Here is a 12,563-nt window from a genome sequence, read left to right as displayed (position 1 = left end):
CAGGGCCCCCTCCAGCAGGACACACGGCAGTAGCCGAAGGAAGCTCCCTCATGTTGTGCTGCTTCAGCGGAGACCGGATGCCGGAAGGTGCTGAAAAAAGGTTGAGCGTAATAATAAACACAGCCAAGTTCATTGAATGAAGACATTTCCATGAGCGGTAACCCAAGGAACATTTCACAGACATTCAGGCTGGAAGGGACCCCGGAGGATCATCGAGTCCAGCCCCCAGCTAGGTCACGAGTCAAACGCCCAGCTGTCAAGCATCCCCTGCCATCCAAATACTGATTTTTTGTGTGTGCATATTGAAATCCCATCGAGGGAAAACTCCCTCTGCAACAAAAGGCAGGGCAGAGTTGCACCTTACAGAATAACTGAATCGCAGATGTGTAAACTTGCACGAGGAACAGCTCACTTCATCCGATTTTCCATGGAAGGGTTTGTCCGACGCATCGGTCGCTCGGCTCGCGTCGCCCCTCCGAGCCGGACGCAGAACGCCAAGCAGCGAACCGCATTTTCTAATGAGATGATGGCAGGGAGGAAGAGGTTGTCTGTCCTGAAGGGGGAGTAGCTGCCACAGAGTAAAGCCAGAAGCCTGCAAATAAGAGAATCCTCACCTCAGACTAATGAAATATTTATTCAGTGCCTGGGAACCATATGCTCTCACAACTTCATCCTCTGAAAGTCGAGGAATTTGGTAGCACAGATACTGAGAGGAGCTCTCCTTGTTGTTATGACTTCCTAGAAAGTACTCCGTGGAGTAGCTGAACACCTGCTGCCGCACTGCCACATGCTGTGATTTCAGCTGTTCTTCCCAGCTCGCCATTGGGAACCTTTCCACCAGGATAAGCGTGGGTGCGACAGGAAACGGAGATGGTGATTATTCAGTAGGTGTCATTCATCCTTCTGAGTAAGTATGGATCCAGTCTCTTGGTATAATGCTTGTGGGCAGTGAGAAGCTGGATGTGCTACCTTTTTGGATTTGGATAAGATTTACTGATTGTTTGCAGTCATTAAAAACCCTTTAGCCTCGTTCTAATGTTTTGGAGCAGGGTATCGATGTATCCTGGTGTCTTTCCTAATTCCCAAGGTAGAAAATGATTTGCCTCCTTAAGTGGCTACTGCAATTTAGATGAAAGGTATTGGAACCGCTTCCACAATATGCTCATTTAAAGGCAATGGGAACGGAAAGTGCTGCTCAGCCATTGTGCCTTTTCTTTCAATCCAGGACATGCTGCACTTAAATTCACTGGGATGTATTTGAACATGAGAAGATCGAGCCGACCAGGTGGGTGGGACTTTGATGCTTTCTCCTGGGAACTAAAGACAGCCAGGAAAGATTGCACGATCCTTAGAGAGAGACTGATTTTTATGATCACCGCTGGAAATTTCTGGTCAGTACCAAAAGAGGAGAGCTGTCATTATTTGAGAGGGGAAAAATAGCCGAGACCTGCCAGTCAGATCAGAGGTGGAGTGGAAGTTTTTGGGTAGCTTAGGTTTAGTGGCTGGTGTCCGGCAGGTGGCACTGCATTCCCAAAGAGACTTGGGGAAAAAAATGGAGTGTCAGTCTCATCTGTTTACCCACTGTGGCTTTGTCGGTGGCATTTTATGTAATTCTCATGACATCAAAACAAACCGGTTGAGGAGCAGAGAAGAGGACTAGCCCTGGATTCTGAGGCTGTAATCTAGGGAGCAAGCATCTAAAAGGTTCCTGAAGTTGGGCATTGAGGATTAAAAAGCTCCTTTTAAGTGGGAAGTGCAAACCTATCTCAGTGCAATTTAGCTTCTAAAGCTCTGTCCGTGGATCCAAAAGAAAATAATCCGTAATTCTGGTTGTAGATGAAACTAATGCCCCTTCCCCCCCCCGCACCTCCCAAGCAGCTCCAAGAGATGGCAAGGACACAGATTCCCGATCCAATCCAAAACCTTCCAGGAAATGAAATGGAAATACAATAGGGCCGAATTGGTGGCACAATCACTCCTGGACTCTTGTCCTTATTACAACACCACCAGATTTATTTGCTGTTGTTGGCAGTCTCTCTCTTAGAGAGGCCCAGTGTGGGAAGGGTTGACATGTTGCAAAGCGGGAGAAAAATGGGCTCGGAGAGCTTTGCTGAGTTTGCCCAAGCTTCATCTGACCGTTCCAAATCCACGCAGCCAAGCCAAGGCTTTGCCGAGCTCTGAAGCAGCAACAGTAAAGAATGATAAACCTGAGACGAGGCAGGTTTGAGAAACCTTGCTGCCATACTCAGCCCGTTATTTGCACCTTTGTTATGAAACCAAGTTGTATTTGAATATAAGACAGGCATGTAAATCAGAAAGGAGAGCAAAAAGGAAGTGGAAATTCACTTAATATTTAAGAATTGCAATAGCTCCTAGGGGTACAATTGGGATAAAAACATGTATTGACACACAAGGCCACCCAAAAGATTTGCATTGGAAGAAAACAAGCCAACTGAGAAGGGCAGGAACAGGAAAAAACAGTTTAATACAGGGGTCGGCAGTGTTTTTGGGCTGAGCGCCAAAAACACCCACAACCTCAACTTTGTAAGATGTTTGCATGCCAGGGCAGATGGCAGGGAAGCCGCAAGGGGCCTGATCCTTGTGGTGGCAATGGAGTCCCAGCCCCTTCCCTGCTGTCCACCCCGAAGCACATGTGCCAAGCAAAATGCTTCACATGCCATGCTGTGGCACTCGTGCCGGGGGTTGCCTAGTATCTGATTCCGCCTTACAACTATTGACTGTGTTGTCGGCAGCATTTACTTTAAAGAAGTAAAAGTACAGAAATGTCCGAACTTCTCACAGGTATTGTTTAGCAGCATTCTAGCCAAGTTGGCATATGGTCCCTGTGATTACCAGAGTATCCGAGTACCTGTTTGTGATGTGCGTGTGATTCTTTTGGTAAAAAGAAGCAAAATCTTCCGTGATTATTTTCAAGTACGGTGCTGGGATTCCAGCATGCATCAGGCCCAAATAAAAAAGGTTGTGTGCCCCAGAAAGTGCAAGCTACATCCAAGCAAAAGACCAGTGTGTGCACCTATCTCTGTCACCCCTTCTCAAGTGCCTTTATATGCAGCCACACGGTAACAACTCTGTAAGCTTATACAGTTTGGAAGAGACCTCTGCATTGCACTGTTGCAATTCCAAATTCCCAGGAGCTGTTACAAATAGAGAGAAACTGCATTACAAATAGCAACTTGATGCTGCCCATTTCAGGATGGCCATGTCGACTGGGCATGTCCATGTGATATTTCTTCTAAACCTAGTGCACTGGGGGGAAAAAAAAATGCTGAATGAAAAATGCACTCAGTTTTCCAAGTGGAGGGACAGGAGGGGAAAACTTAATTTGGTCAAGAAAATGTGACGTGCAGAATCCCAGTTTGCTAATATATTTTAAAAAAAGGGAAGGGGGAAAGGCACCTGATAAGCATAAATAATGCTGATGACAGCCTGGCCGCCTCATATACATGTCAGTTCTCCTGAATTCTGTAATGTGTGCTTAATCAGATTTTTTAGGTCCAAATATGGAAATGGAGAAGTTTGTTGCTGTCATAAGTTTCTAATGTTGTTTATTCACCAAGCAAAGCAGGTTCACTGGAAATGCTGTTGCAATTGCCTTAGCGACATCTCTTTAGCTAGGCAAAGTGAAATCAGCTGTAGCTCCCAGCCAATGCCTGTCATTGCTATTCAAAACTTCCTGCAGGGCAGCTGTGCCTCCTTTCTTCCCAGGAAGCAGTCCCTCCCCGCTCATTCCTGCCCACCTGCTGCACGCATTCAAACGCGGTATCTGGCAACACGCATGCACATGCCCTGGATCACATATAGCAACACAATCGCATCACTTCCCTTACCCATACATATCCACCGTGCTCCGCCTGGGCGCGCACAGATTCGCACCGCTTTTTCCCCATATATTTGCACGCTGTCAGCCTCTCCTGCTTTCTTTCACTCGCCTCCTTCCTCATCAGCCTTTCTGGTGCAACTCGTTTGATTTAGTGGAATTTCACCAGAGAGGAATTCAGGGCACAAAGCATTATGTGGTTGCTTTCACCAGAGAGGGATTCGTCACACATGATTTTTAAATCCATTAGTGGTGTGTCAATCTGGGTCAGTCCTCACTCTGCTGCTGCCTTGAGCAGTTTTTCTTTGGGAACCAGGCTTATAAACCAAGAGTGTGCAGTCCTTGCAAGCCGACCGTTGTGGCTGGCACCTGTAAACAACCAAGCTGTCACGTTTTACAACCCGTAGCAGCTATCACACGCAGGTGGATAAGGTAGTTGCTTAGGAGTAGCAAAATATTTGGAGACTGAAGGTTACAACCCTGCGCAAGAAACAGTTTGCATATGGGAAACAAGCAGAACCAGCCAAATCTCTCCTGAGATCTAGCACCATTCATAGCACACAGAAGCCTTCCAAAGAATCGGTTCGTAGGCGTAAGTTTAGAATGAGAAAGTTTAAATGGATGTAAAATCAGATGCTCCCGTTCTCAGTCAACATCACTTCTCTCCCAGAACGTATCTCCACGCTCTTGCAAATGGCTCCTGTCTGTCTGCGATCCGCCAGATCTTTTAACAAAACTCCGCGTTGGCAGCAAGCTCATAGTGGTACAGGACTGGGCTTTTCTTTCCAACCCACAGGAAATTTACAGTGAATCCCTTTTTTAGAGTGGCATATTCTCTATGGCAAATGCTTGCACTGTCCCCGTGCTGCGTATGTAGCTTTTTCTTTACAATATTGAAAATATTATAGTACAGATTGAGCCCTCGAGGAAGCAGGTACAATTACAGCAAAGCCAAAGGAGAAGTGTCTTACTACAGGTTGAAATCTAACCTGGAGTTTTATATATCCTACCTCAATGATAGTCTAGCAGAGAAAGAAGAACTAATTGAAGGAAAGGATGTTACATCCCATATTTCAGAGCACTGTGAACCTTTATAGCTGAAAAAGGACTGTTTTAAATGCGTAAAATACTATTTCTTGGTGTGCTTTTTAAGCTTGCTGGTTTTCCCCTCTCCCAGTCTACCATGTTCTCTGAAGCCCTGGCAGGTACCTGGAGCCCTGCTGCTTCATTATGAGTGTCAGATATTGTGAAGTGTTGCATACAATCATTTATTGTATCAAGCATCTTCTTCCTCTTGCTGGTTTTAATTCAGTACAGTTGCAGCAATGCATTCTCCTTAGATTTATGAGAGGATGATTTCAACATCGGCATTCAGTCCTTCTTTGTATAAAAGGAATGATTTATATGCATAAAATTTTTAAAAAATTACCCTTGGTGAAAAATGCTGTAGATTTTTTCGGCCACTATTAAGCAGTTGATCCTTCTCAGTATTTGGCTTGGTCCTATTTAAAGAAATAGTTGATTGTCATTTTGTTGTGGCAACCTGGCAGCGTCTGGAGTCTGTTCTGAAGCGCGCGTGGTAACTGGAGAGAGAGTTCCCAGCTTTCTATGAAGGCCTCTTCCTGAGTCCTCACCCACAGGTCAGCAAAGCGGGGGGACTTTTAGGATGGATGTATGCAGGTCCCACAGAAAGAGGGGGGTCATCCTGCCCGGTAAGATAAGCAGGAGCTTACCCCCAGTTTCTGAAGCTGTCCCAAGAGCCTGTAAGGTAAACTCCTTCCTCTAGGATGGCGACTTTCCTTGGCCTTACACTGCACTTCTGCAACCAACAACCTCCCAGCTCTTCCGTCCATAGCGAGCTCCTGTTCTTCCTCCAGTAAGTGTCACCATCTGCAGAAGATGGTTTAATGGTCTAAAGATCAGGTTGGATGAGGTTGGACGACTGGCGAGACTGACTCATGCTTTCAGGATAGATGCTTCATGCTTTCATGAAGATGAGCTTTTCATGACGATGAGCATGAAGCTTCATGCTTTCAGGATAGATGAGCTGATGCACTTCTCTGCATGTGGCTCGTCCAAATCGAGGCCATGCCTGGTCTGGGTTGACCTTCAGTTCCTATGGCGCTTTTCCTGTGGCTACGATTTTCTTCCTCCTTGGTACCAGCATACATATGTTCACTGGTTATCATCGCTTGCCACCGAGGCAGCTGCATTTGCCCTTAGGTAGCGTGTGCTGCACTCTAAGATACGTTTATTTATTTTTTGACACAACTTTCCATCAGACATAGCATATCACTGGCTTAATCTCATGTGTGCAGATTGTCTTAAGGGAGCCTCTCCTTGTCAAGACCTGGCATCCAGGTTGAGGCCTCGGTTTTGAAATGGCTCAACCGGAATCCTCCTGGAAAAAGAAACCCTGTGCCTTTAAATCCCTGGCAATGGAGAAAAACAAGCTGTGATTTATATAAGCTGGGTAATCATGTGATTTGCAGGAAAGCTGTCTCCCTCTGCCCCCTCCCCTTGCTGCTTCCCCTCCCCACACTGGCCTCCAACTGGCATGCAGCGCACTTCCAAGAAAGAGGCACCAGCATTGGGGCCTGAGCAAGGGGCGGAAAGAGGTGTATATATGTGTGTGTGTGTGTGCGTGCGTGCATGTGTGTAGGGGGGGATTCATTCAGAAACAGAGAAAGCAAAACAGAAAGGAGGCGGGAAAGAAGGAGGCGGGAAAAGGGGGAGAGGGGCCTCCTGCATTGTTTTCATTTCTGCAATTCTTCGCCCTCCCTAGCACAGGGGCTATCACAAAAGCCGGTTCGCTGCCTCTCAGGCGCTTGCCACTGCGCCAAGCCCGATTCACAAACTGATCCCACTGCAGGTTATTTCTCTGCACGCTGGCGGGGATGAACAAAAGACGGCTCGCACTGGTACAGGGTCTTGGGAGCATCCCATGCCTGTGCAATGCGAGAGCATCTCGGTCGCGAGGCTGAAGGAAGGAGAGACGTCTTCATCTCTTCTACGTCCCGGTGTGCGTGTGCGCAAAGAGCCCATATTTGCTCTTCGGTGTGTTTTATTCGTTAAGGCCCAGAGACGTTTTCTGCATTGACTAAAGGCTAAAGAAAACAAGCTCGGCCCCAATTCCATGTGATGCAGGGTAGGAAGCAACAGTAGGTGATTCTACTAAAAAAGGAAAAAAGAGGAAAAAAAAATAAAAGTCCAACTGAAGTGGCCATTTCTGGAGCAGGAAAAAGGAAAGATCGTTCTCTTTTGTGATTAGCGAAAAGGATTTCACTCTAGCAGCGAATCGAGTAGTATGGCCTTCTAGAAGAGAGCCAAGAACAATAGAAACTCAGATTTCCTGAAGCCAGAAGCCGAAGCATACATTTCTTTAAAATAGGGAGGAGGGAGTTAGAGAGAGCCAACGCCTTTTTCCTTGTTTTGACTTCAGCTGTTTTTGGTGGGCAGAGGAAAATCCAAATGTTCCCTTCAACATTTCAGCTCATCTCAAGGATACTTTAGGGCTTCCTGGGGGGGGTTTGTTTCTTTTTAAACAACTCTCAGGATGCATTTGGGAAGGAGACTGAGGGCCATGGCAATGACCTGGAGAGCGTGACCCCAGGCAACGTGCTGTCAGAAGGTGTTTTTATAGCATGAAAGTGTCTCACAACCTTGTGCCTTGTTTTCCATTGGAGGCAGAATCTTAAATGGGATAAGGACATATCTGTGAAATTCACAGACGTGTCATCACATTTGCAAGTGTCCTGTTGGTTTAGCCTCAAGAAGCGAGGTACCCGCACAGTTATTCGGCGTTGCAGCGTGCACAGCTCATTGCGTGGAAGAAGTGCTGCTGATTGCTTGGAGGAAGTCAAGTTTTCTTTTTTTAGGGAGGGAGGAAGTGGCTTGTTCCCCTTGATTTATTTCCTTAAAGCTTGTTGGAAAGAAAGAGAGTACGACGGCCTTCCTAAATGCAGGAAAACAGAACTTCTCATCGCCTCTCAAAGCCTCCTCCCAGCTGTCTTTCATGATTCCCACCTATTTCAGCGTGTTGCTTCCAGCCCCTCTAGTCCCCCTTGCCACTCCAGCCCCTAGAGCAGCATCGTTGTACAGTTCTGCCCGCTCCCAATCCAAGGCCTGTTCTTCATTCAGTTTGGAGTTTGCAAATGTTTGTTGTGTTCAGCCAAAAGCTGTGCTGCCAGTTTGATTTGTCCTGCCAGCATCTCCATTCCTCAAACTGTCCTTATTTTTTTAGGTGTCAAAGCAAGCTCAATCACGGGCCCAGCGTGGGGGAATTAAAATACAGCAGACGGTAAGAAAGAAGCATCCTATCTCAGTAAAAAAAACATAGGGGAGCCTGAGTCGGGGGCCAAAGCAGCTTCCCTTGTCTCTCTTCACCCCTGGATTGAGAGAGCACCATCCAGAGTTAACCCTCAGTGACCTCAATTTGCCCCTCTCAGTAATGCCCCCCCTTTTTTCCTCCCCCCTTCCCTACGCTTTGTACTCTAATCATGACTTTCTATTTTCTGCACTCCCTTGCCTGCATTGGATGAAGTGTGCCCTCTGCTTACGAAAGCTCACGCTATACATCTCTGATTTAGTTGATAACGTGCAAATATATCCCGCTTTCTGCCTCAATTTGAAAATCAGCAGTAGGAGCACAGAGGTAAGGCAAAGCTGTGAGCAGACTGGTTACTCTTCTACCACTGGTTGAAATAAAAATCTCCTGTCAAGGGGTGGTCCGGGTAGAAATCTTCATGCAGATTGATTCCTTCCTTGGTCTGTCCCCAGGGATTGTTACACTTAAGGGACTTTCTTCACCCGTACTTGACTTCAAAGAGATCTTCAACAGCCAAGAGCATGAGGCCACCTTAACCTGTGGGTGGTGGATACTTGAGAAGAATCCAGGGTTTCGGGCAGTTCAGTAATGGGAAGAAGAGAGCAGTGAAGGCACTGGTGATCAGACGTCACCTTTCTCTACTGATATTGGGCACCCCCACATATGTTGCTGTCACTTTGTCCAGTCATCCATCTCACTGGCCACTTGTCAGAGCCGGAGGACCACACCTAACTGGCTAAAGAAGGAGACTGCTGAAAAACAGACCCAGTTAGGAATGTAGGAAAAGGTTGTAATATTGATTCAGATCGTTGCTCCACCCTGTCTGCTTGCCTACCTCTGCCAGTGGGCCGTACCTGACATTTCTGAGGGCCACAGTCCTTTCATAATGCACCTTATTATTAGTGCAGTATTAGAGGCAAGAGAAGCAATATTGCTTCCCCCGCCTTCCCTCCCCAGTTCTCTTGCTGCTGCTGTTACTGCACATTGAATGTATTCTCTTCAACTGGGAAATGTTTTCTTTTTCCACAAGATGTTTCACCCAGAATGCACTCCAGCTCTGCAAGAGGTTTCTAGCGAAACAATGAACACATTAAGACAGGGCTGACAGTAAATGACAGCGGGGCGTTCTGTCAAAATACCACTCCAAGAGAAACGGAGCCGTGGCCAAGAGGGTCTGAGCTCCGTGGCAGAAAACACTGGAGCCATAAGCAATCGTGCCAGTCAGCTTCACACGTGGAGTGCAGTTCTGCCTCCTTCCATCCCTCGTATATATGCAGTTTCTATTATCCTCGATTCTTTAGCTTTGATTTTCTTCTTGACCCGCAGCCAGTGGTGAGAGAGGCAAGAAGTTAGGTAAGAGTGAGTGACTGATGGGAACAAACAAGCTGTTTGTACTGGCAAGATGCTTTAGCAGGGGACCCTCCTGGGTGGCTAAGATCATAGCTGGGATGAGTTTGGAGGTCTCGGTGGAATTCCTAAATGCGAGTCAGAAACCTGCACAAAAAGCACAGCTGACAATCTCGGGGGTTCTGTCAGTTTCCTAAAAATATAAGGAAATAATGACTTGGCTCTTCGCTTCCTAAATCCTTTTAGGCTGGAATCCACAGCATATTTCCCTCCAAGTAAAACACCCCTAAGTCCAACATTTTTACATAACAAAAAGGCACGCTGAGCTGGAAGCTCTCCCCAGTGCATCAAGTGAGACATGACATGGAAGGAAAATGTAAAGTAAAAATCGCGCCGGGTTTTTGTAGAGCATTTGCACCTGTCACATTCTGACTCTGCATTATGAGCGTGCGCTCTGGTTTTTCAATGTATATACCATTGGAGCTGTAAGTTTGAAGGATGATTTGAGGCCTTGGAAAATGTGATGCAACGCTTGAAGTTTTTTTCTCCACCAAAGTAGTTTAGTTTTTTTCATCCGCAGGAAAAGCAAATCTGCAGAAATAGTGTTATTGTGACAGTTTGCTGGGTCCGTGATTCTGGGGGAGGAAACCAAAAGCTTACCCAGGCAGAGGCAGGTTTAAGCCTCTTGCATTTGTCTGTTTAACCGTTCGTTCAGGTGTGCAACCATCCTCCAGCATCCATGCTAAAGCAGAGGAGAGAGACTAAGAAGCACTATCCTTAACAAAATACCTTTGTTTGGGGAGGAAGGCATGCTGAGCTTTTTAATGTTACTCAAAGTAGGGGATCCACATTTCTGCATTCTTTGCTGTGAGTTTGCTCTGGGTGTTAGGGGGAGCTGTCAAAGTCTGAGTAACCAGGGATCACCAAAAGCAAAACATCAGTATTTACGTAAAGCAGAGAGATGCTATAGATTGTAAACCCAGCACAGACCCCTTACGTGAATATGCACTCGCACAGCATTTCATACCAAGCGCCCTGTATCTCTGAAGAAAAACAGGCTTTGCAATTTTTACAGTTCCACTTTGGTTTTAGTTACCTTCCACCGCCACCCCCAGTTCAACTCCACGTCCCTCCCAGAGAGTGGGCAGACAAACCCTGTTTATCCATGTTGGGAACAAGCTATTTCTTGGAGGCACGGAGTTGCTAGTGGTAAAGGTTATTTAACCACAGTGCTTTCTACAATTTTTCCTCCTTGTTTTTTCCCTTTCGGTCTGTAACAGTAAAATGTGTGGCGAGTCCAGACTTTCAAGAGATGAAACTAAACATCTGACTCCCTTGTAGCAAAAGGGGCCCTCAAGAGGTAGAGCTCCTCGGCACTCAGCACAGAGAGCTCCTCTGTCATTCCCAGGGGATCACTCTTGTTTCACAGCAACCCCTGAAGAATTTCCAAGGCTTTTAACTAGAGAATCCTGAGTCTAATATCCGCCAATCTCCTCGGCTGCCCCAAGAAAGCCTCTCATTATTGGTGTTTGGTGACTGCAAATGCATCTCCCCTCCCCCATGCCCAAATGTTCCTTTCTGGATAAGCAATGGGAAGAGACCGAGTCACTGATAAAGCCTAGACTTTGCACAAGACCCCACCATTCAGCATCTATTATTTCACTTCCACCGCCGTCCTTGAGGTATGAAGTAGCTGAGATGTGGGTCTGTTTCCACCTCCTGTTTCACTGATTCAGTCAGTTTGATTTCAGCTTCAGGCAGGCAATAAGGTTGAACTCGTAATGTCCATATTTCCTAGTGCCAATTTCAACATACACTTTGCCCAGCTTCTGCCCCAAGTGGTGCAGGCTCCGCGGTTCCCCTGCAGGGCAATGCTCTGACCTAAGTTATCTGTACATTCCTGAGCAGTAGAAATGCGAAGTCTGACATACAGCTTTGGCAGCTTTCCCTTGCTGCCAAATACAGCCCCTGAAATGACCTTCCTCCCCCATTAATCTGACTTTGTCACTCTCCCATTGTCGGGGACGTTGAATCAAGTTCAGCTTTCATGATTCCGATCTGGGAGCAGTTCTTCAAATGCCCTAGGTGTGTCATGACAGAGAGTCAGGCCCCTTTATCATCTCTGTACCTCCTAGACTGCGAGCTCTTCAGGACGGCGACTGTTATATTGCTTTCTCATGCAGTTCCCAGCATAGCTGAGATATAACTCATAACAATCAGATGCTGGTAGACTAGAGTTGCCATCATCCCTACCTCCCCACCCAGAGCTGTTGAAAAATTCACCAAATCAGACCCGTAACATGTAGAACATTTTATAAGTTAAACAAGACTCTGCTGTCTTCCTTAGCACTTTCCCTTTGTGGGGAGGCATTATTTTACCGCTCTCGGTGCCTGATTACAGCACCATTACTATAGAATTTGTACTTGGCTTGGGAAAGCTAATCAATCTTTGCTGCTCAGGGTGGCCAGCAGCTTTTTTCCCCCATCCTTTCTTTTCCCTCTTGGCTCCCATTCTAAAGTAGACTTGCTTTGATAGATGAATTATTAATTCTTTTATGGCTACAAAGAAGTCGTTATTTATATGACAAGGTCTGACTTGTTTTTTAGAGGAAAAACAGCCATAACAATTATGCATATGTAAATAAAGGAATAAACTGATTCTCAAACAGATTCTGTTAAAGGCAGTTGCCTTCCATCTGTCTGGAGAGGAAATATTTCCAGTTAAAAGAAACGGAGCATTCTGTCTAAGGCAAACACTGTTGACAAGATGGTAACTTTTGTTGCTGGTATAATTAATATTTAATGAGCCCTTGTCCTTTAGCTTTTCCAAAATTATATTTAAATGCAAAGCATAGTAAGAATGAATAAACTACAAGCTGGGTGCATAGAATAGCAAAGCCGTAAAAAAAAAAAAAAAAAAAAAATGCTGCTCAGGCCCTAGCATTCCCTGAATCTGTCCTAACTCAGGTATGGGATGACTGAGAAACAAAGCGTTCCTCGGATATTTAGCACCTGAACAACACCCCCAGCCATGTCCTGCCTGCCTGAGCT

At 46.2% G+C, this 12,563-nt stretch overlaps 2 protein-coding genes across 7 annotated transcripts in view; one reads left to right on the top strand and one right to left on the bottom strand.

Annotated features, from left to right (window-relative positions):
* LOC102375885 (carboxy-terminal domain RNA polymerase II polypeptide A small phosphatase 2) overlaps positions 1-12,563 on the top strand; it is a 63,723-nt gene that overhangs the window by 878 nt on the left and 50,282 nt on the right. The window contains exons 1-2 of one of the 3 annotated variants that reach the window (XM_025213380.1): positions 5,611-5,714; positions 8,082-8,138. The exons of the other annotated variants lie outside the window; for them this stretch is intronic. Of the exons in view, the coding sequence (XP_025069165.1) occupies positions 5,626-5,714; positions 8,082-8,138 (146 nt within the window). The 5' untranslated portion in view covers positions 5,611-5,625. Of the gene's footprint in view, positions 1-5,610; positions 5,715-8,081; positions 8,139-12,563 lie in introns of those variants that run through there. 3 annotated transcript variants of the gene reach the window in all.
* The window catches only part of HIGD1C (HIG1 hypoxia inducible domain family member 1C), a 30,232-nt gene that overhangs the window by 8,214 nt on the left and 9,455 nt on the right, over positions 1-12,563 (bottom strand). For 2 of the 4 annotated variants that reach the window (XM_025213383.1, XM_025213387.1), the window contains exon 1: positions 3,849-5,612. The exons of 1 other annotated variant lie outside the window; for it this stretch is intronic. The gene's annotated coding sequence lies outside the window, so the exon portion shown is untranslated. Of the gene's footprint in view, positions 1-3,417; positions 3,436-3,848; positions 5,613-12,563 lie in introns of those variants that run through there. One more of the 4 variants, XM_025213385.1, reaches the window with a different exon arrangement.

This window comes from Alligator sinensis, unplaced genomic scaffold, assembly GCF_000455745.1.
Source record: "Alligator sinensis unplaced genomic scaffold, ASM45574v1 scaffold551_1, whole genome shotgun sequence".
NCBI lineage: Eukaryota > Metazoa > Chordata > Crocodylia > Alligatoridae > Alligator > Alligator sinensis.
Note: the sequence above shows the minus strand (reverse complement) of the source record. Positions and strands in the feature narration are given on the sequence as shown.